General features: G+C 45.8%; 1 protein-coding gene across 2 annotated transcripts in view; it reads left to right on the top strand.

The window, feature by feature from the left end:
* The window catches only part of MTHFD1L (methylenetetrahydrofolate dehydrogenase (NADP+ dependent) 1 like), a 346,407-nt gene that overhangs the window by 134,179 nt on the left and 187,407 nt on the right, over window positions 1-24,821 (top strand). For both annotated transcript variants that reach the window (XM_073557652.1, XM_073557653.1), the window contains exon 20: window positions 18,127-18,238. In XM_073557652.1, the coding sequence (XP_073413753.1) occupies window positions 18,127-18,238 (112 nt within the window). The remainder of the gene's footprint in view (window positions 1-18,126; window positions 18,239-24,821) is intronic.

Raw genomic sequence — 24,821 nt, 5'->3', positions numbered from 1 at the left:
CCTAAGAAGCAGCCCTTTCGGAGAAGGAGATTTAACAGGGGTCGTCCCCCGGGAGATAGAAAAAGCTGGGACTTTAAAGAAAAAAGAGGATCGGGCTATATGTTTAAAGGGCCCTCCACTTCCTCCAAAAAATCTCCCGAATGACATTGGACCGGAAGTAGGGGGAAGGCTTTCTCTCTTCCTTTCCGCCTGGGCAAATATCTCCCCCAGTACATGGGTCCTAAATATAATCAGGGACGGTTTAAAAATAAAATTCATCTGTCTGCCCAGGCATACCTTCATAATAACACCCAGAAGGAAAGCCCAAGAGCAACAGCTGGCCCTGGAGACGGAAGTCTTGGGACTAGTGAAAAAACAAGTCCTACTGGAAGTCCCAGTGCAAGAAGAAGGAAGGGGGTTCTACTCCCCCCTCTTCTTAATACAAAAACCAGACGGCTCTTGGAGAACCATTGTCAACCTGAGGAGACTCAATCAGTGGATAGACAATCGCTCCTTCAAAATGGAGTCAATCAACACGGCCACAAAGATTCTGTTCCAGCATTGCCTCATGGCAGTGATAGACTTAAAAGATGCCTACTATCACATCCCAATCCATCGGGAGTATCAGAGATATTTGAGAGTAGCGCTCTATGTCCAGGGGCAGGTGAGACACTACCAATACGCAGCCCTTCCGTTTGGCCTGTCTACAGCCCCCAGAGTATTCCCCAAAGTGATGGCCGAAGTAATGTCTTTTCTGCGATCCAGGGACATAGTGATCGTCCCATACTTAGACGACTTTCTGGTAATAGGGAGGTCGGAGGCCCACTGCACACATCAAGTGAAGGAAGTGATAGGAATTCTAGTAGGACTAGGATGGATAGTAAACATCCCCAAGTCAAGAATAACCCCAGTAAAAGAGCAATCCTTCCTAGGGTTGATATTGGACTCCGAGCAACAACGCTGCCTCCTACCAGAGGGCAAAGTGACCAAGATAAGAGGCCTAGCTCGCACGGCAATACAAAGGCCAAATATGACACTGAGGAACGCAATGTCCCTTTTAGGCTCACTGACATCATGCATACCCGCAGTAGCATGGGCACAGTACCACTTAAGGCAACTACAGTGGGAGGTTCTGTCAGCACAGAAACAATTAAAAGGGCATTTAGAAGGCAAACTATGTCTCTCAGTGGCTGTAAGAGATTCCCTGCTCTGGTGCACTGTAGAGAAGAATCTAACAGCCGGTGTCCCTTGGCAAAAACCAGTCGAGGACATTACGACAGACGCGAGTGCCACAGGATGGGGAGCACACCTGAGATCCCACACAATACAGGGGACCTGGTCCTCGCTTGAAAGGGATCACGGTTCAAATGTAAAAGAACTATGGGCAGTGGAAAAAGCCGTGAAACATTTCCTTCCCTTACTTCGGGGCCGCCACACCCGGGTCATGAAGGACAATCAGGCAGTAGTAGCCTACATCAATCATCAGGGGGAACAAGATCTCGGGGCCTCATGCAAATATCAGATCTACTCTTCCAGCTAGCAGAACAACATCTGTTATCCATCACAGCACTGCACATAAAGGGGGCAGAAAATATACAAGCAGACTTCCTGAGTCGCAGGCATCTAAGACAAGGGAAATGGTCCCTAAACCCCCAAGTCTACCAACAAATAGTTCAGGCCTGGGGCAAACCAGAAATAGACCTGTTCGCTACCGCACAGAACCGGAAGGTCAGGAAGTTCTGCTCACTAAACCCAAGGGAAAACCCCTTCGCAGTAGATGCCCTACAAATACCCTGGAAGTTCATCCTGGCCTATGCATTTCCCCCGATAACAATGATCCCAGTAGTGGTCAGGAAAATCAGGGAGGATCGATCGAGAATAATTCTTATAGCTCCATTCTGGCCGAGAAGGCCTTGGTTCTCCCTTCTGAAGGCTCATGTCAGTGACAGATCCATGGATACTACCGGAGATTCCAGACCTGCTTTCCCAGGGACCAGTGGTCCACTCTCAGGTGAAGGGCTTCCATCTAGCAGCATGGAATTTGAGAGGGCACTACTGAGTCGCCAGGGATTCTCTCCAGGGTTAGTCTCCACCCTGTTGAAAAGTAGGAAACCTATAACATCCCAAATCTACGGTAGAACGTGGAAAAAGTTCCTAGACTTCCTGGGGGAACCCTTGGGGGATGTAGCGCCAGTGGGACCTATCCTAGAGTTCTTACAGTCGGGGCTACAACTGTGGTTAGCCACTAATACACTCAAAGTTCAAGTCTCAGCTTTGGGGGCCCTATATAACTGCAACTTGGCAGCCAATAGGTGGGTGTCCCGATTCATAAAGTCCTGTGGCAGGTCAAGGCCGGTCATTATCCCAAAGATACCACCCTGGGACCTCAACCTAGTCTTAGAGGCTTTAACCAAAGACCCCTTTGAACCACTACTAGAGCTGTCACCAAAGCTACTTACACTTAAAACTGTCTTACTGGTAGCCTTAACATCAGCCCGAAGAGTCAGCGACCTTCAAGCTCTGTCTATATGTTCTCCATATACACAGATATTGGAGGACCGAGTGGTTCTAAGACCAGACCCGGCCTATCTCCCCAAGGTAGTCCAAAAGTTTCACAGGACTCAGGAGATCTCCTTGCCATCGTTCTGTAACAATCCTAGAAACCCTGGGGAGCAAAAGTTCCATACATTAGATGTAAGAAGAGCCTTATTACAATATATGTCAGTAACTAGTCAGTGGAGGAAAGATCAGTCCCTTTTTGTAGCCTTTCAGGGTAGTAGAAAAGGGCACGGGGTAGCTAAGAGTACCATTGCCAGATGGATCAGGGAGGCCATTATGTTATCCTACTCCGCAAGTGGCGCTCCGGTTCCAGAAGGCATCAAGGCTCACTCCACCAGAGCCGTGGCTACCTCCTGGGCAGAGAAGGCTGAGGTATCAATTGAACAAATTTGTAAAGCCGCTACTTGGTCCTCACCTTCGACCTTTTTTAAGCACTACCGACTTGATCTGTCTTCCTCTACTGACCTAACCTTTGGTAGAAGGGTGCTGCAAGCGGTGGTCCCTCCCTAAGGTGTCTTATTCTACAAAAGTCTCTCATGTGTGCCGTCATGGGAGACGGGAAAACACCAAGGTTACTTACCGGTAGCCGTTTTTTCCGGAGCCCATGACGGCACCTGTATATTCCCCCCCCTTTTCACTCCTTTGGTGTGCACTATAGTTTGGGTGTTTTTTTTAGTTAGATATAATGTGGTGATAGTTTTACCATGTGTACTAACCCGGGGGGCCTCTCATGCTCTGTAAACCAACTGAAGCGAGGGAGAGGTACCGCCCTTTTATCTTCAGTAGGGTTCCTGTCCTGGCTGGGCGGATCCCCTCTCTCATGTGTGCCGTCATGGACTCCGGAAAAACCGGCTACCGGTAAGTAACCTTGGTGTTTTTTATTTTAAATTCTATTTTTTTACAGGGATATGGTACCCAAAGCCCGGAGGACAGTCTCCTCTCCTCCGGACCGTGGGTACCATCCGCAAATGTTCTGCTTACTTTCCGCATGGTGTGCACAGCCACGTGCGGGACGTAAGCGGAACAATGCATTCCTATGGGTGCAGGATCGCCGCGATTCCGCAAAATTAATGAGCATGCTGCGGTTTTTACCGCGAAGCGATTCCGCCGCGGTAAAAACCACAGCATTGCGGAATCCCATAGGAATGCATGGGATGCTTATTTTTTGCGGCAAAATCGCGCGGTTAAAATCGCCACGGAAACGCGAAAAAAACTCAGCCTAACTCTTCAGGTGACCAGTGATGTGTGGCAGCGACTGCAGGATTGAAAAAAAAAAAATAATAAAAATCCTGACCACAAATTGAACACACATTATCCATGATGTGCATCACTGATCACCGCTTGGCTGTAGCAACAAATTCACTGTTGGTGTGCATTTGTTTGTTCAATCAAACTCCACTATAATATATGTATTGTATTGTATTGTATTTCTTTACAACCAAGCTGGACAACTACACAGGCCTGACCCCAGCTGAAGCCCTAAAGCCTGCTAAACAAAGGCTCCCAGCACTCGCTGCAAGATTACGGAGATGCACTAGAGAAGCTGAGGCCAAGAAGATAAATGCCCTGTTCTCCCAAGAACCATCCAAGACATACTCCCAACTATAGAGTAACAGCACAAAGGCAGCAACTGCACCAATAGCAGAGACTGAACAATACTGGAGGAACATATGGGAGAAGGGAAAAAAAAAAAAACCCACAACACCAGTGTAATGTGGCTGCAAGATCTAAGAATGAAACACAGCAACCACCTAGAGCAAGAACCAGTCACCATTACAGAAGCAGACATCCAACAGTGGGTTAAGAACATGAAGAGATGGACAGCACCTGGCCCAGACATGATCCACACCTACTGGCTATAGAAATTAACAATGGTACATGACCGCATGGCAAAGCAGATGAACCAACTGCTAAAAGCTGGCCACCACCCAGCTTGGCTAACACAAGGAAGAACAGTGGTGATCATGAAGGATCCTCACAAAGGAACAGTTCCATCCACCTACCACCCAATAACCTGCCTTACAACAACATGGAAACTCCTGTCAGGCATCATAGCCACCCAGCTACAGAACCATATGAACCAGTACATGAATCCAGCTCAGAAAGGCATTGGGACCGACACCAGAGGCTCTAATCATCAGCTCCTAGTAGATAGAGCAGTTTCTCAAGACTCAATATCGAGACAGACCAATCTCAGCACAGCCTGGATTGAATACAGGAAAGCCTATGACTCAATGCCACACATGAATCTGTGAATGCTTGGCTCTCTACAGTGTCAACAGGAAATTAAGAACCTTTCTCAGAAACTCAATGGGGCTATGGAGAACAACATTGAAAGTCAACTCAAGGCAACTGGGAGGAGACACAGATTAGATATTAGAAAAAACTTTTTGACAGAGTAATCAATGAGTGGAACAAGCTGCCACGAGAAGTGGTGAGTTCTCCTTCAATGTAAGTCTTCAAACAGAGGCTGGACAGACATCTTACTGGGATGATTTAGCGAATCCTGCTTTGAGCAGGGGGTTGGACCAGATAGCCCAGAAGGTCCCTTCCAACTCTACGATTCTATGATTCTAAGTTACCATCAAATGCGGCATATACCAAGGTGATGGACTGTCCCCATTGCTGTTCTGTATAGGCTTGTACCCCCTCAGTCCGATAATTAGAGTCTGGCTATGGATAAAAGTTCAAGAGTGGAAGCACCATCAGCCACCTCCTCTACATGGATGACCTCAAGCTGTATGTGAAAAACGAATGAGACATCAATTGAATTCACTGATCCACCTGACAAGGATCTACAGTGAAGACATTGGGATGTCCTTTGGACTGGAGAAGTGCAGCTGGTTGTAATAAAAAGAGGCAAGGTAGTCAAGACTGATGGAGTGGAATTACTAGCAGGGCACATAGCAGATGTACAGACATGCTACAAGTACCTCGGCATCCCACAAGGATACGGTAACCATGATGAGGCAAGGAAGTAGCAACATCCAAATAACATCAAAGGGTTGGACAAAAGTCAACTCAATGGGAAGAATAAAATCCTCACCATCATTACTATAAAGATCTAATCTGTTTATAAGGATCTAATCCTTATAAACAGGGCAGAAATGGTTGAGGAGGTAAGAGTGGCAGGGACCTTAGGAGGCAGAGACCATGCTATTTCAGAATTTTGGATAACTAGAGGAGTGTGAGGTACTCCTGGGGTGGACCCGCTAGACCATGGCAACGAACCTCCCGGGGGCGAGCTGACCAGGTGGACCACCCCCTATACAGGGAGTGTTTGGGGCAAGCCCGCGGGTAACTATTACCATGGCAGCTGGTACCCAGGGGATGTATCGACAGACAGACAGTTAGATCCGAGTTGGGGACACCGGACAGGCGGGCCCGGCTTGGAGACACCGGACAGGCGGGAACAGGGCTGGACGGGACACGACCACGGACCTCCCGAGCCTAGGAGAGAGGATAATGGAAGAGGCGAATGAGCAACGGACGGACAGGACGCAGGGGCGTACATAGAGAGCGGCCAGAATCACTAAGGAAGCGCAGTGATAATCAGGCACCGCCAGCAGGAAGAGGCGGCCTGATATAGGGGAAGTAGGAGGCCTTCCGGGTCGTGACCTCCTAGTGGAGGAGAGGAAGATGCGTGTCCTCAGGAGGAGGGGGAGGAGGAGGCGCGCGTGTGCCCGGGCATAGTGTGTGCGCGCGCCCGCCGAGGAGGAGGGGCGGGAGCGCGCACCCGGCGCGGTCCAGAAGACCAGACGGAGGCGATCGCCGGACGGAGGAGAGATGCCGGGAGAGACCGCGGAGAAGCCCGCGGCAGCCGGCGCCGAGGCGAGGAGGCCACCGGCGAGCGGGTAAGCTGCGGCCGGGAGGAGGCAAAGGGAGGAGTGCGCGGCAGCCGCCGCGTGACAAGGAGGAAGTCCTGTGCAGACTCAGACTTCAAGGTTAGATTTCAGAAAAGCAGATTTTAAGGGACTCAGAAAGAGAATTGGAGGGATCAAATGGCTGGATATCCTTAACCCCTTTCTGACATTAGACATACTATCCCGTCCATGAAACCCATGATATTCTGACCATGGACAGGATAGTATGCCATCGCGATTGGCCGCACACACGGGGGGTGCGCGGCAGATCGCGGCCGGGTGTCAGCTGATTCTCACAGCTGACACCCGGCAGTAAGTGCCAGGAGCGGTCACGGACTGTTCCCGGCACTTTAACCCCCCCACCGAAACACTGTGATTAAACATGATCGCAGTGCTCCGGTGGCATACAGAAGCATCGTGCCGGGAGGGGACTCCCTGCGTGTTTCCCTGAGACCCTCAGAACAACGCGATGTGATCTCATTGTTCCGAGGGCCTCCTCCCTGCAGTCCCCCGGATCCAAGATGGCCAAGCCTCCTACACTGCCTGTCAGATCGCTGATCTGACACAGTGCTGTGCAAAAAATATTATACAGTGTAAAAAATTTTAAATTCCTAAATATATATATTTCCCCAATAAATACATTTATTTATGTAAATAAAAAAACAATAAAAGTACACATATTTAGTATCGCCACGTCTGTAACGACCCGCCCTATAAAACTGTCCCACTAGTTAACCCCTTCAGTGAACACCGTAAAAAAATAAAAAACAAGACAAAAAACAATGCTTTATCATACCGTCGAAAAAAAATGCAATAACACGCAATCAAAAAGACGTATATAAATAAACATGGTACTACTGAAAACGTCATCTTGTGCCGCAAAGAAATGAGCCACCATACAGCATCATCAGCGAAAAAATTAAGTTATAGCTCTCAGAATAAAGCGATGCAAAAGCAATTATTTTCTATATAAGTTTTTATTGTATAAAAGCGCCAAAACACAAAAAAAGAGATAAATGAGGTGTCTATGTAAGCGTACTAACCCAAAGAATAAAACTGCTTTATCAATTTTGCCACACGCAGAACTGTATAAACGCACCCCCCCCCCCCCCAAAAAAAAAAAAAATTCATGAATTGCTGGTTTTTGTTAATTTTGCCTCCCAAAAATCATAATAAAAAGCGATCAAAAAATGTTATTTGCCCAACAATGGTACCAATAAAAATGTCAGCTTGTCCCGCAAAAAACAAGACCTCACGTGATTCTGTGGGTCAAAATATGGAAAAAGTATAGCTCTCAAAATGTAGTGATGCAAAAACAATTTTTTGCAATAAAAAGCATCTTTTAGCGTGTGACAGCTGCTAAACATAAAAACCCGCTATAGTCAGTCAAACCCCCCTTTATCACCCCCTTAGGGAAAAATAATAAAAGAAAAAAAGTGTTTATTTCCATTTTCCCATTAGGGTTAGGGTGACGGCTAAAGTTAGGGTTAGAGCTGGGGTTAAATTTAGGGTTGGGGCTAAAGATAGGGTTAGGGTTTGAATTAGGGTTGGAATTAGGGGGTAGGGGGGTGTTAGGGTTAGGTTTGTGGCTAGGGTTATGGTTAGGGCTGGTATTAGGGTTAGGGGTGTGTTGGGGTTAGGGATGGAGTTTGAATTGGGGTTTTCCATTGTTTAGGCACATCAGGGACTCTCCAAACGCGACATGGCGTCCGATCTCAATTCCAGCCAATTCTGCATTGAAAATTCAAACTATGCTCCTTCTCTTCTGAGCTCTGCTGTGAGCCCAAACAGTGATTGACCCCCACATATAGGGTATCGGCGTACTCAGAAAAATTGTACAACTTTTGGGGTCCAATTTCTCCTGCTACCCTTGGTAAAATGAAAAAATTGGACCTGAAGTAATTTTTTTTTTGTGAAAAAAGTAAAATGTTCGTTTTTTTTTTTTTTTAACATTCCAAAAAATGTTGTGAAGCATCTGAAGGGTTAATAAACTTCTTGAATGTAGTTTTGAACACCTTGAGGGGTGCAGTTTTTAGAATGGTGTCACTTTTGGGTATTTTCAATCATATAGACCCCTCAAAGGGACTTCAAATGTGATGAGGTCCCCCCAAAAAACGGTGGTGAAAAATGAGAAATCGCTGGTCAACTTTTAACCCTTATAACTTCCTAACAACAAAAAATTTTGGTTCCAAAATTGTGCTAATGTAAAGTAAACATGTGGGAAATATTACTTAAGTATTTTGTTTGACATATCTCTCTGATTTAAGGGCATGAAAATTCAAAGTTGAAAAATTGCAAAATGTTCACAATTTTCCCAAATTTGTTTTTTTTTCACAAACGCACGTCAAATCAAAGAAATTTTTACCACTATCATGAAGTACAATATGTCACGAGAAAGCAATGTCAGAATCACCAGGATCCATGGAAGCATTCCAGAGTTATTACTAGAGTTGAGCGACTTTGGTCGGATCAGGTTTCATGAAACAAAATTTGTTTCAGATGAAACTGGTCCAACTAGGGCAAAAAATGTATTTTTTGAGTCGGAGGCGACAGGAGGTGTCAACAGTTTGGATGTGCGGTTTGAAGGACAGGGCAGAGTCAAGAGTTACAAACCACCCTTGGGGGTAAAGAGGTTAAGGACAAAAATGTCCAGGAAGGATGGGAAATCTTGAAAAATGAGATTCTCAAAGCACAATCGTTAATAATTCTGAAAAGAGGGAAGAATAGGAAATCAGGATGGATGAACACAGAACTTAAACACATGCTAAAAAAGAAGAAATAAATGTTTATAAATAGAGGGAGGAATATCTAAAGAAGAATATAATGCTGTCTGCAAAACCTGCAGGGCACGAATAAGATTAGTAAAGCTGACAATGAATTATGGCTTGAAAGACACGTCAAAAGCAATAAAAAAAGGATTTGGGTGATATGTCAAAAGTAAAAAAAAAAGTCAAAGATGCTATAGGATTTTTACAGGATGAAAATTATCAAATGGTGTTGAGAAGGCTAAACTTTTAAATTCCTATTTTACTCTTCGCCACGACAGCACCCACTTGGAGAGAGGGATCCGCCCATAGGAACAGGAAACCTACAGAGATAAAAGAGGGCGGTCCGCCTCTCCTCCTCAGTTGGTTTCCTGTTCCGGTGGAAGACAGCAGGATTCCTCTACAGACATACCTGGGCCAAGGAACCGCCTGTGCAGTCTCTGTGGGAACGGCAGGGGTTCCGGTCCAGAAGCAGCGACGGGGGAGTGCTGTAATCCGGCTCCCTCCTCGACTGAACAGCCGCAGCAGCGATGGCAGAAACAACGGGTCCGGGTGAGGCCGCCCGGGGTTCTCCTGCATATACATGCCACCGGAGTCCGGAGATGGCCGTCCCGGTCCGTGTGGGAGCGCGGAACCGGAGGGAACAGATGCAGCCTCCGTTTTCCCATGGCTTCAGTCCCCAGAGGGAGGACGCACATGCAGCGCCGATACCGGAAGTGGTAAGGGTGAACTTCCGGGTCACCGGAGAATCCCCAGCGGCAAGGTGCACGCGCGGTCTCGGAAGCATCGCGAGACCGCGCATAAGCATGCGAAGCGCTCCCCGCCCCCTCCCCGCAGAAGCTGCAAAAGGAGAAAAGGAAAAAAGAAAAAGGGACAATATTCAGCAGCGCGGCTGTATACCAGGCCGAGCATGCGCAAATTAGCTGCGCCTACCCTGAGGAGGTGCTCCCGGGGGGGAGGGAGTACCGGCAAAATAATGGTGGAGCAAAAAAAAAAACCCTGCTGCGAAGGGTTTAGCAGGCAAGCATGTTTTGCAGGTGACACGGTGGCATCCAAGGACCACTCTGGCAGAGGTTCCTCGGACAGAAGCCACGCCAACAAGCCCCCATCTCATCCTCCTGAGCCGGTACCTACAGCTTCTCTGGGTGAGTGGACGACTCTCTGCCTATCAAGCTGACAAATACCTCTCCCTTCCTCTCTCCCTCTTCTCCTCTTCGCTACATCTCCTCCCTCAGGGAAAAAAAAAAAAAAAAAGGCTATGTAAAAAATGCATTAATGAGACTGCGAAACGGGCTTCAGCGTCAGCCACAGAAGTTACGGGCCTTAACCCAGTCTAGTAGTACACCTACACATACTAAGACTAAGAAACCGACTGTGGCCAGCTCAGACTCTGACGAGTCTGTGATCTCTGATAGCTCTAACATATCCACATCGTCATCCTCCTCAGGTATGGAGGGGTGTTTGCGTTTCCCCTTAGAGAACATGGACAACTTAGTTAAGTCCGTGAGAAACACCATGGGATGCACAGACACAAGGGAGCTGCAAACAAATAATGTTTGCAGGACTAACTGATAGGAAGAGGAGAGCCTTCCCTGTTATACCAGTCATAAAAGCCTGGTTAAGAAAGAATGGGAGAAACAGGACCAGGAGAGGTTACCTCCCCTCGGCTTCAAGGAGAAGGTACCCCTTCAGTGACAAGGAGTTGGTAACGGGGTCTAAGGTCCCGAAAGTGGACGCTGTTGTCGCCTCTACCTCAAAACAATCAGGGTGTACTAAAAGATCCACTCGACCGTAAGGCCAATGCCGCACTGAAAAGGGCATGGGAGGCAGCTACCGGCACGTTTAAGCCGTCAATAGCCAGCATTTGCATGGGCCGTTCTATGCTGATCTGGATTGATCAACTAGACCAGCAAACAGACCAAAAAGGAACAGATTACGAGCCGCTGTTCCCATGATCCGTGGCGCGGCTGCGTTTATAGCGGACGCTTCTGCTGACTCTGATTACGTTTGGCATCCAGGACAGCAGGCTTACTTAATAACGCCAGGCATAGTCTATGGCTTAAAAGCCGGAGAGGCGATACCCAATCCAAGGCAAAGCTCTGTGCCATTCCTTGTGAGGGAGGGCGTTTAGGAGATGGCCATTTGGCAGAGGAAGGCCAACGGAAAACCAGAATCGTTGGGCCATAAAGGAGGACAAGATCCTCCCGTAGAGACAGAAACTAAAGGGCTAGTCCCTACAGTAGGAGGAAGACTAAAATTTTTTTCCTCTGAGAATGGGGAAAAATCACAGCCAGTTCTTGGGTCCTGGACATTGTTAGAAATGGGCTAAAGATAGAGTTCCATCATACCCCACATAACTCGGTTATTATAGCATCTCTCAACTCACCAATCCAACTGCAGGCCCTGGAAGTTGAGATTCTAAGCTTGTTGGACAAAGAAGTATTGGACCATGTGCCCAAAGGGCAGGAAGAGAGAGGGGTTTTACTCCCCTCTTTTTCTGGTACCTAAGCCAGATGGCTCTTTCAGGACAATCATCAACCTGAAAAAGCTAAATACATTTGTCAAAAATCAACGATTTAAGATGGAGTATATTAAGTCTACAATTAAACTTCTCTTCCCCAATTGTATGATGGTGGACCTAGACCTAAAGGATGCTTATAATACTCTTCCCATCCACTACAGGTATCAGAAATACCTGAGTGGCGGTGTCCCTCGATGGCACCATACACCATCTCCAGTTCACAGCTATTCCATTCGGCCTCTCCATTGCACCACGGGCCTTTACAAAGGTGATGCTGGAAGTAAAGGCCTTCCTATGCCAGAAACACAGCTTGATAATACCCTATCTGGACGACTTCTTAATAATAGGGAACTCAACTCGACAATGTAATAGACGAGTTGCTGACGCAATCTTAATCCCTACAGGCTCTAGGTTGGATAATAAACTTCAAGAAGTCCAGAGTCGAGCCACAATCCGTCCAGTCCTTCCTAGGTCTCCAACTAGGCCGCCGGCCATTCTAGACCGAGCGTGATTGCGTTCGTCGGGTGGCGGCCGCTAAGCGGCCTGGGCCCGAATGGGAGACCACCCGCGCTCACAGGTCCGAGGTCATGCGTTACAAAAATGTCTGCTACCACAGGTAAAGATTGCAATGATCAAAACAAAGATCACATTAGCAATGGACAAACCAGGCCTGTCCTTGAGGGAAGCAATGTCCCTCTTGGGGTCTCTTACCTCCTGCATCCCAGCGGTTCAGTGGGCCCAGTTCCACACCATGGAACTGCAACAACAGATAGTCCTAGAGGAGGCTTGTATCCGAGGGAATTTGGCAAAGGAAATCACCTTATCCCAAACAGTCCTAACTTCCCTAGTATGGTGGTTAGATGACAATAATCTATCGAGAGGAGTGTCATGGGTGATAACACCTTCCGGTATAGTTACTACTACTACTGATGCCAGCCCTACAGGATGGGGGGCTCATATGGGGGGATCTTCTCCCAAGGCCAATGGGATATAAGCGAGAGACCAGATTCCTCAAACTTAAAAGATCTGAATGCGGTTAGTCATGCGTTATATCACTTCTTTCCACAGCTACAAGGAGAACACATGAGAATCCTTTCAGACAACACCACAGTGGTAGCATATCTGAACAGGCAAGGCGGAACTCGATCGAACAGCTTAATGTCTTCCGCAAGAAAATTTTTATTCTTAGCCGAAAAACAATTTGTCTCTCTCGGCTGTCCACATAAGAGGAAGAGACAATTCAGAAGCAGACTTCCTAAGTCGCCACACGTTATGGCAAGGAGAATGGTGCCTGAGCCGGCAAATATTCAAACACGTCGTGTCACTGTGGGGTCTTTCCCAGATAGATCTCTTTGCCACCAAACAAAACAGACAGGGGCGAAGGTTCGCCTCCCTGAACGTGGCAGACTGTCTGGAAATTCTGGATGCCCTCCAAGCCCCATGGCAGTTCAGATTGGCATATGCCTTTCACCCAATCATACTACTGCCGCAGGTTATCAGGAAGATCAAGGCAGAAAAGGCGAGAATAATCTTAATAGCGCCATTTTGGCCCAGGAGGCCAGGGGTTTTTGTGCCTACAAGCAATGTCAGTGACAAACCCTTGGGTGCTCCCTCAGCCCACAAGCTCCTCTCTCAGGAGCCATTCTTCCATCCTCAAGTGGACAATCTCCGCTTGACGGCTGGAACTTGGAAGGGAGATGTTGAGAGCAAGAGTGTTCACGGGGGAACTAGTCAATACCCTCCTACAGAGTCGAAAATTGGCTAGTACAAAGAGTTATAACAGGGTATGGAGGAAGTTCCTAGAGTTCCACACAGCTTCCGACTCTAGAGAAATCCCGATAACACCCATTCTAGAATTTCTACAAAAAGGGGAAAGATCTAGGGCTATCCGTCAACACACTAAAAGTTCAAGTGTCTGCTCTAGGGGCCCTCTATAATTATAGCATGGCAGGCAATAGATGGATAGCCAGACTCATCTCTGGCTGTGAACAGAGCGAACCAGTACACATACCCAGAGTGCCTCCCTGGGACTTGAATCTGGTACTAGATGCCCTAACGCGCTCCCCCTTTGATCCATTAGACTCAATATCCCTTAAACACTTATCTCTTAAGACGGTACTGCTAGTGGCACTAACTTCAGCCGGAAGGGTCATCGACATACAGACACTTTCAATAGAACCTCCGTTCCTGTTAAACATTCCAGGATCAGTTGATATTAAAACCAGACCCCTCGTTTCTGCCAAAAGTAGCGGGGAATATTTTATAGGTCGCAAGGGATCCACCTCCCTTCATTTTACAGTAACCATTCTACTCCAGAAGAAAAATTCCATACACTAGACGTTAGAAGAGCAGTGTTACAATACATCAAGAAGTCTAACAGCTGGAGGAAGAGTAGGGCTCTGTTTATTTCTTTCCAGAGCCAAAGAAGGGATATGAAGTCACAAGGGGTACTCTGTCTCTGTGGATTAGGGACGCGATCTGTCTGGCAAACTCCGCGAGAAATAAAGATCCTCCGGAGGGTATCAGGGCACATTCCGCCAGAGCTATGGCATCCTCGTGGGCGCAGAGGGGAGACGTCGCAATCGAGTCTATATGTAAGGCCGCAACTTGGTCGACGCCTTCTACTTTTTATAACCACTATAGGCTTGACTTATCATGCTCATCTGACCTAGCGTAGTGTCCAGAGGCTGGAGGTGCTACCAGGAGACAGGCCAGTACACCAGGAGACGTGGAGGGGGCCGTAGGAGGACAACAACCCAGCAGCAGGACTGCTACCTCTGCCTTTGTTCAAGGAGGAACAGAAGGAGCACTGCCAGAGCCCTGCAAAATGACCTCCAGCTGGCCACAAATGTGCATGTGTCTGCACAAATGGTTATAAACCGACTCCATGAGTATGGTCTGAGGGCCTGACGTCCACAGATGGGGGTTGTGCTCACAGCCCAACACCGTGCAGAACGCTTGGCTTTTGCCACAGAACACCAGGATTGGCAAATTCGCCAATGGCGCACTGTGCTCTTCACAGATGAAAGCAGGTTCACACTGAGCACATGTGACAGAGTCTGGAGACGCCGTGGAGAGCGATCTCGTGCCTGCAACATTCTTCAGCATGACCGTTTTGGCAGTGGGTCAGTAATGGTATGGGGTGGCATTTCTTTGGAGGGCCGCACAGCCCTCCATGTGCTCGCCAGAGGTAGCCTGACTGCCATTAGGTACTGAGATGAGATCCTCAGACCCCTTGTGAGACCATATGCTGGTGCGGTTGGCCCTGGGTTCCTCCTAATTCAGGACAATGCCAGACCTCATGTGGCTGGAGTGTGTCAGCAGTTCCTGCAAGACGAAGGCATTGACGCTATGGACTTGCCCGCCCGTTCCCCAGACCTGAATCCGATTGAGCCCATCTGGGACATCATGTCTCGCTCCATCCACCAACGTCACGTCGCACCACAGACTGTCCAGGAGTTGGCGGATGCTTTAGTCTAGGTCTTGGAAGAGATCCCTCAGGAGACCATCCGACGCCTCATCAGGAGCATGCCCAGGCATTGTAGTTGGATCAGCCTGTAATTTGATTTTCCACTTTGATTTTGAGAGTGCTTCCCAATCCTGACCTCCATGGGATATTAATTTTGACTTACATTGAACATTTTTATGTTTTCTTGTTCTCAATGCATGCCACTATGCAATGAATAAAGATTTGCAGCTGCGATATTTCATTCAGTGATATCTATGCAATCAGGTAGGTCACATTCTTCAGTCCTTCTCTTAGCCCAGACCTGTGTATTGGACTGCCACATAGTTAAAATTGGTTAAAGGGGGTTGTCGACTATTGATGGTTATGCCGCGCTCACCAGGAGGCGGGGCTTCGGCCCCGACGTCACTCCCTCCGGTACGGCGGTCCCTCGGGGGTCCCCGTCGGGTGCGCACGCGCAGCTCTCGTCCCCGGGTCTCCTCCTCCATGTCACGTTTGCGCTTGCGCGCTCCTGTAAGTGCTGTATAGGGCTCGGTCCTCTCTATGGTAATGGAGGACCTGACCCGGAACCTGTAGTGGTCATGTGCTTTCTGGCTAGGTCCTGACCCAGAACCAGTAGTAGTCATGTGCTATATCAGACGACCTCCCCCCTAGGGGAGGTGCCTGATTATTGTTGTGCTTCCTGGCTGGGTCAGCTGTGTCCCAGCCTGGCTGTGCGCTGTTCTCAGGTCCTCTGCTCTGTCTGCTTTTCTGTGGTGCTCCTAGCACTTGCTCTGAACCCTTGTTGCTTCATGCTCAGTTGTGCCTCCTGGCACATCCTCTCGTATCCTGTCCCTTGTTTCTCGCTCAGTCGTGCCTCCTGGCCTTCACTCTATTCCTGTGTTCTGTTACACCTCCTGGCACGACTGCTGCCTCATTCTGTACTGTCGTGCTCCTTGCACGCGTCCTGCTTTGTCTACCTCCGGATGTGTTACTCGCTACACGCCTTAAGTGCCCACGTGTACCCGCCTTGCACTATCCCGTATTCAGCGCACTCCCGTGTATTCTCCTGTGTTCCCTAGTATCCTGCACCCTCCAGTCACACAGTCTCGTATCTCCTGTGAGCCGGACGCCTGGTGCCAGCAGTCGTGGTATCGTATCCCCTGGGGCTTGCTCCTGACACTCCCTGTATAGGGGGTGGTCCTCACTAGGCTAGCTCGCCCTGGGAGGGTTGGTGCCACGACCCAGAGGGTCCACTCCAGGAGTCGCTAACACTCTAACATTGATTACTTTTTACTTTAAGGGGTATTCTCATCTCCAAGATCTTATCCCAATGTGTAGTAGGTATAATATTAGCAAATACCTCAAATTAGAAATGTGTAGTTTTTCTGGTTCGCTCTGTCTCTTTCCTCATGTGCAGGCATTGCAGGACTTTAGTTATCCATGGTTACGACCACTAGCAACTAACTGTCACTATAGGTGGTCATAACCATGGATACTTAAGGTCCTTCAATACCTGTACATGAGAAAAGAAACATGATGAATCAGAAAAACTATACTACATTTATAATTGGAGGCATTTCCTATTATTATCATTATTGTACCTACTACATATTGGGATATGATCTTGGAGATGGGAATACCCCTTTAAGTGCCCCATACAACAAAAGTAACAACCTTTATTTCCCAAACCAATCAACGGCTGCTAATCTGTTGCAGCGTTCATAGTACTGTCAAATGGATGGAACAGTTCTAACGCAAGTATGAAGGCTGTAGCCACTGAGCGGTGACTGAGCGATGCCGACCTGGGAAAGAATTAAAATTCCGTGTAAAATACCATGAAAAGAGAAGGAACATTTCTCCATTTTCCTTAAGAAAATAAAAAAATCAGCTTCCAGAAATCTCAAGCCTTTTTTTAATATGAGCTGTAAATGTGTGAAATAAATATCATAGTTGCTGGATTTAGCAGGAACATTTGATGGCTTCAAGTAACTAGTATAACATTTTGTTCTAGGAAATTAAGAGTTATGTAAGTGAATAACCTTCTCTGGATTAATGAAGAATAATCATTTTTTTTGACTGAGGCCAGGTACTGTACTGTATTCACCCCCATTCAAATAATTAAGAGGTGGATCTTTAGTACCTGGCTGCTGCTGCCGCTATAGTTTTTATGGAGCTGCTGAATTCTCGCATTATTCAAGAACCTCTGTCCAGTACTGGTAATAACTGATTGGCAGAGGTGCTGGGTATCGCAACCACTCAAATCAGTTTAAAAAAAAAAAAAAAAGTGACCAACATCTAAGTTGTGTCATCATATACAGGGTGGTCCAAAAGTAGGTGGACAGTATGTGTAATCGGGTAATGAAACATTTTCTAATAAATGGATTGGCCGAAGATGCCCACTTGATTGGCCGGCACGTTCACCAGAATTGACCCCAATGGATTTTTTCTTTTTGGGAGTACTCAAGGACAAAGTTTATAGTCGAAAACCAAAAAGTTCAGTGATTTGAAAAATTACATAAGCGATGCATTTCAAGAAATTATTACCCAAAGAGACTTGTGCAAAAATGCTTGTCGAAGCGTAAGAGGCAGACTTCAAAGCTGTGCAAATTGTGATGGAAAACAATTTGAGCACCTGCGATAATAAAATTTAAGGGCTTTTGTATTATTGTTCAGAATAAAATTTAATTGTCAATGTTATGCTTGTGTTAGTAAATATAATTATATATATAAATGTTTTTTTCTGTCCACCTACTTTTGGACCACCCTGTATATGTGAAATCTGTCAGGTTATTGACTTCAGTGTGAAAATTCCAAGTTTGAAATCTAGAATGATAATAAATGAAAAATAAAATAACGCTATACCAAGAATAATGTAAAGTTTGTTTTTCTTTAGAGATTTACTTGCAGCTGCATTAGTATGGTGATTCAATAAAACTGAGTCATGTTACATTTGTGTATTCAGGTTATAAATATTTTTCTGGCTTCTTATAGGGATCTCCTGTTTTTGTCCATGCTGGACCATTTGCTAACATTGCCCATGGCAGTTCTTCTGTGCTGGCGGACAAGATTGCATTGAAACTTGTAGGTGAAGATGGTTTTGTGGGTAAGTAATTATGTTTAGTGTACAATGGATACGTAATATTGGCAATGATTTATTTGAGAGAATTAAAGGTGTTTTCAAGCGAATTGATTTAGACAACAAGAAAATAAGCAAGTTCTCTATTGACTAGCTTTTTCTATCTGCTGTAATTCTCCTCAAAGAACAACTTTTATCTTTCATAGTGTACAGCTCATTTCCATGAAGCTTAGCCACTGACTAAAGAGATTTACTTTTAATAATCCTGCCACCTCTCTTCGGTCTATTGATTTCTATACAATGTTTACCTGTCGACCTCCCTCCCTCTTAGCTTGTTATGAGCTGCTTTTATAAATCTTTCAAAATCATTAGCCCCGTGGCTTTCAAAGCAGGTCTCCTAATCACGCTGCCCAGAGTTGAGTGCTTATTCAAACACCGTTTAATCTCTGTGTAAGTGTAGTGATCACATCGTAGACTCAGCACAAACCACTGAGAACTGAATGTGTTCTAGCACAACTTATTCTGAGGCTATAGTTCTACTAATGCTACCGCTCTGCTGTTCACCAAAGCTGTCAGTCAGAGGAGTCCCTGCCAACCAGGAGGCAAGGAGACTGTGTTGCTCTGAACTGTTCAAGAGACAGTGTGAATACCCCTTTTAATAAAAAAAAAAACCTTAAGCTTTCAATGTGACTACTTAACTCACAACTTGTCTCTACTTTTTTGGAAGTGATCGTTGATGTGACTTCAAGCCCCACTCCAGTGCTTTTTTTTTTTTTTGTTTGCTCCCTTTTGGTAGGGAGATTGTGTATACATGTAACGATGGTATCAGCATACTCACCGGTCACTGTCTTCTGCCAACGTCATCGGCGCTCCGGCAACACTTGACTTCATTTGTGACGGTGGTTACTGTGCAGCCAAGGTCACTATCGAATGTTCTCTGTTAAAGTCTCTGAGACTCAGAATGGGGCTACAGAAAAAGTAATGTCTGCTCTACACAGTGATCTGGCAGGTTACAGATGTAGTGATATGAAGTCAGAAAGGAGCACATCTGAAGCCCGGAAAAGACTGAGACTGGTGACTGTATTGCTACCATTATTATTAAACTGGGATATAACTGTGAGTGACTTATCTCCAGTGAGAACAAAAACAAATCAGCTGCTGAAAGTCAGAATCAGGAGGTCTCCATACATATTGTTGGTCATTATAGGAGGGTTGGGCCAATTTTGGTCTAACGAATACATAGATCTTACGTATGTCTATGACGGTGGTGTCCGTGCCAAGATTGTAAGAGAAAACTGATGGCTAGTGTTCTGTATCAAAGAAGCCATGCCAAAGCCCAATATTTCCTAGATTAATTTTACTACCTAACAGAATGTTTGGCTTTTTTTTTTTTCATTAAAGATTGTGAAAATATGGAAGAATTAACCTAAAGTTTAAGACTGAACCCATTATTCCTCCTAAAGATTTATATATATAGTGGGGAAAATAAGTATTTGATACACAGCCGATTGTGCAAGTGTTCTCACCTACAAAGAATGGAGATGTCTGTAATTTGTGTTGTAGGTATACTTCAACTGTGAGAGACAGAATCTAAAAATAAAAAACAGAAAATCATATTGTATCATTTTTAAAAGTATTTGATCACCTACCAATCAGCAAGAAGTCTGTCTCTCACAGACCTGTTTAGTTTTTCTTTAAGAAGCCCCCTACTCTGCACTAACTCGTTACCTTTATAAAAGACACCTGTCCACACACAATTGCACGCTAACCTCTCCACCATGGCTAACACCAAAGAACTGTCTAAGGACACCAGGCACAAAATTGTAGACCTGCACTAGGCTGGGATGGAGAGTAGGCCAGCAGCTTGGTGAGAAGGCAACAACTGTTGGCGCAATTTATTAGAAAATGGAAGAAACACAAGAAGACTGTCAATGTTCCTCTGTTTGTGGCTCCATGCAAGATCTCGCCTCATGGGGTAAGGATGATTCTGAGGAAGGTCAGGAATCGGCCCAGAACTGAAACTTGCAAAATTGTCAGTGTATCAAATATTTATTTACCCCACTGTATTACTCAACTAGGTGTTACCAGATGGGGTATGTCCCTACACATCCAGACTGTCCAATCATTGTTGACAATGCTGGAATGCATAGGGACACACCCTTTAGACATTTGTAATGGTGACACCCAGTTGTCAGTTTTTGTTTTTTCATGCATATCTATGAGAAATAACTGAGGAAGTGCACATTGCAAAATTCTGATACAGACCTGTGTAGAGATGATTGATCTTTAAAATGCAATAAAAATATTTTTGTTTACATGCAATGTGTATCATACGAAAAATGGCTACATGTAAAGCCACCCTTAGAAATGAACGTATATCTAGTCTGGGGCTTTAACACGTTCATCTCAGACATAACAGGAGGCTAAATGGGGTTAGGTCAATGTGAGGAATTGTCTCTTTGATCTTTTTAGCCAAGGTGGCCTGATGATATTGCAATTTTGGAGGATGAAAAGGACTTTTTGTTTTGAAACATCTGAGAGACAAGAGAACATATGCTTCAATATGTCCCCTCCCATCCTATAAGAGCAGGGGTCTTTCATTTCTAGAAATTGCTCTACGTCTTATTGCCTCTGTTCCTGCTATGTCCAATAATATAAACATCCTGTCTTCAAAACAATGCCGTCCTCATTGCCTACCGCCTTGGTGTTGGGGCGAAGCAGGAAAGTGACCTTTCAATTTGTCAAGTTGTCCAGATGGCTTCCCGCTGTTTAGCAGGTAGATCCCAGACGTAGGACAACAGGCTTCCCTCTGTGGGTCTATTCCCAGGGCGCTATCTGGTCTGGTGTCAGTAGTCTAGCCTTGCTACTACTGAGGATTGTAGAAAGATGACGTGTCTGTACATTAGAGACATAATAGATTTCTGCCTTTCTTTCATCTCTTGGATTATGGCAGATTGACTTCATTTTTTTCTCTTTAAAAATCAGAATGTGCAAGATTTCCCTACTCCCCTCCTCATCGCTGGGGCCTACTCCCCTCTATGCCCAGAGTGTATCGAGGAATTTAAAGAAGTGTAAATCTGTATTTTAGATATAGTACAGCGGTCAATGAAGACATTCCACTCATACCGAACATTTCTGTTTTCCTTCTATGAGTAGCTTTGAACTGTAGGCCCCTTGTTTATAATGTACTATCATACTTATGAATGTAAATTGCTGACACTGTGTGATGGCCTTTCAGCACCAAAAGACCGCTTTACACACTGTGGTGAAGGCTTACCACCGGTGGGGTTGTGGCATGCCATTCAGTAACTCTTTCAGCTTCCTTGGTTGTCGAAGGCCTCCTTCACACATGATTGAGCCTAAGCATTAATAATGGTGATACTTTCTTCTTCCCTCCCCTACAATCTAAATTACTTGGTGGGTACAATTTCTCAAGATTTCGAGCATGAATCATCCACAAAATGTCTAAGCTGCATTTTCAGGGCTTTTCCTTCCATTTTCATTGTTGTAAATGGTAATTTTTTCTGATTTGGGTGGACCCCCTGATGTGGAGATGGAACCGTGCTGTGTGCTCTGACCAATCCCATCTTGCCAAATGACCCCTCCTCAGTAGCATGATTGTCACTATGTAGCTTTACGTTAACAGGGGAAAAATTTTCCAGCTCACTGCTTCTGCATCTTGTTAGTGCCTGGGGCACGGACGTTCTGTGTCAGGGCACGAGGAATCCAAATGAAGTAGAATGTCCAGCTCAACAGCGTAGTGAAAAGCAATCGACGCGTTTCTGGAGACCAAGCTTCCTTAATCATGAATTAAGGGAGCTTGGTCTCTAGAAACGCGTGGATCTGACTACTTGTAACCTGTCATGCTGATGTTTTATCCTCTCTGTAATGTGTCCGTGGTGAATAAAAGTTTGCTCTTCACTACGCCGTTGAGCTGGATATTCTGCTTCATTTAGCTTCACGTTAAAGCATAAGATTCTCAGATGTGTTCTTAAAGGGGGTTTCCAAGTGCCCGAAACTATTTTTTTTTTTCTTCCCCTAAACGCCCCTTTCCGACTTCAATTTGCACTGCATCTGCTGAAAATGTGTGGCAGCATAAATGTCGTCTTTGGGAAGGTCTGGTCCAGGGCAGACTCCCACAGATTTTCATATAGTGATGAGGATGAACACTCGTGAACCGCTCTGCCCAATAATAGAATGGTTTGGCCATCCAGTTGGATCTGCTCAGTGGTCTCTATCCCATTCCCAACTCTATACTTCTCAGTATTTTACATCTCATTCAGTGTTCAGCCTCCTGTCACTGCCAGAATAACTCTAGAACCTAAGGAGGTGAATATCCACTGGACCATAAGTATACATCATTGATTCTTTCACTACCATCCACTATGGGTCTTAAGGCCCCGTCACACATAGCGAGATCGCTGTGTGTGACGGGGATCAGTGACCGCCCCCCCCCTTGCCGGGTATCGCTGATCGTGCACGGCCGTTTTTTGATCGTTGCTCTCCCGCTGGGCAGCGCGCATTGCTGCGTGTGGCAGTGGGAGCCAACGATCAGCAACGCTCCCAGCACTCTAAGCAGGAGCTGGTAACCAAGGTAAATATCGGGTTACTAAGCGGCGCACGTCACTTAGTTACCCGATGTGTACCTTAGAAACCTACGTGCTCGCGCCGGGAGGTTTCTAAGGTACACATCGGGTAGCTAAGTGACGTGCTCTGCTTAGTAACCTGGTATTTACCTAAGAGACCAGCGTCCTCGCTTGTGCTGTTCGCTGGTGAAGCTGCCTGTTTGGCAGCTCACCATCGATCATGTAGCGATGCACCAGCGATCCTGACAAGGTCGTATCATTGTCGGGATCGCTGGTACATCGTTTAGTGTAACGGGGCCTTTACAATTAACAATTTGCCTGCAGTTGAGGACCTGAGCTTCTTGGTTTGATTCTCTTGATGGGACCACCAGAAATACTACCTGTGTGTTCTACCCAGCACTGGCTCAAAGCGGTCATTGACTACTCCAGCTAGCGATTCTGCTGCTTACGTCAGCAGAGCAGCTCCTTCTTCCGGGCTACTCTGTCGATATGACATGACTTACTCCATCAAGCTGGTTGACAGCTGTCTCTTCGCTGCCTGTCGGCATGACCCAGCAGTTACTCTGATCAACAAAGCAGAGCGGAAGAGAAGCTGCTGCACTGTCGACATGCTTGTAAGGAGAAGCCACAGAGTCTCTGGTAAGAGTTGTCTGTGACCACGCACTGTGCCGCCAGAGATCTGCCCCGGGCAGAACTGGCAGGTAGTTTGGCAACTACCTGTCTGTTAGTTCCTAGGTACATAGTAAAGAAAAATAAAGTCCCTGACAACCCCCTTTTAACAGTTTGTTCACACGTTGCGTTTTTGCAGCATTTTTTTTTTCTGGATTCTAAACCTTCACACTTGGCAGTAAAAACAAAGCAAATGGTTGCATTTTTTTTTTCTTTCTTTGCTTCTTTTCATGTCTACTGTAGATGTCAACAAATTTTGTCTTGTTCACAAGCTACAAAAACGCCAGACAAATATAATACTATGTTTTTACAGTGTTTTTATAGTTTCTCATTACTTTCAATGAGTAAAAAAAAAATGCTTAAAGTATTGACGTGCTACAGATGTTCAGAAACGCTGCTTTGCTCAAGTTCATTCAGAAAAAAAAGGCTGCTTGTGCACGACGCGTCTGAAATCTCAATGCTTCTGTTGGTACTGTAAAACACAATTCCATCCCCCAAAAAACTGCCAACACACCGTGTGAACATGCCATAATAAGTCACCATTTTCAATATGGACATCAACTCACCCCGAGTCCAGTCTAGCCAATGTCCACAAATACCCTGGACCATTTACGTCTGGCTAGGCTCCAAACTACTTAGTTCTTTACGTAGGCATCCACTTCTCCAAACATCAGTGGAGGATATCTCCCACACGTAGGGATTTCCTACATTTTAAATTTATTTTTTCCTGTTTCTATTCTGCTGTGTCTATCACTATCGCAACACACAATTCTATATAATGTAATTCTGTATCCAAAATTTTTGTTACTACTTTAAAAATGTCTTGAAAATATCTCTAAACTTAAGTTCACTTTTCCTGAGGTTTCCATTATTTGTGGGAACATGGTGTGAGGGATCTGAATTATATGACCATTTGGGTATTCTAGTTGTCCGGTGGTGGTCTTTATACATGATGCTTTAATTTCCAAAATTTTCTAACTCTGCAGACCATGAACTGATTCCTTATTGCATTTTTCCTTGTTTTGTCAACTTTTTGGTGTTTTTCACGTTATTAAATTTGCAACATAAAACCTGCAAAAGACAAAGTGTGCAAAAACCCTGCTGTAAGTAAATAAGTAAAAGCAAAAGTGCATCTAAATAATAAAAACTCTGTATTTTTTGCATTCTGTGCAAGCTGGGGTGTGGCCTCCCTCTCCTGAGCTGGAAATTGTATATTAAGGGCCTGTCACACTAAGCGAGATCGCTAGCGATATCGCTAAAGCGTCACCGATTTTCTGACGCAGCAGCGATATTGCTAGCGATATCGCTATGTGTGACACTTACCTCCGACTGGCTCCCCCGCTGGTTATCGCTGA

The sequence above is a fragment of the Dendrobates tinctorius genome, unplaced genomic scaffold (genome assembly GCF_039654945.1).
Source record: "Dendrobates tinctorius isolate UK_male_01 unplaced genomic scaffold, ASM3965494v1 ptg000250l, whole genome shotgun sequence".
NCBI classification, from domain to species: Eukaryota; Metazoa; Chordata; class Amphibia; order Anura; family Dendrobatidae; genus Dendrobates; species Dendrobates tinctorius.
This window is presented reverse-complemented; position numbering and strand designations above follow the sequence as displayed.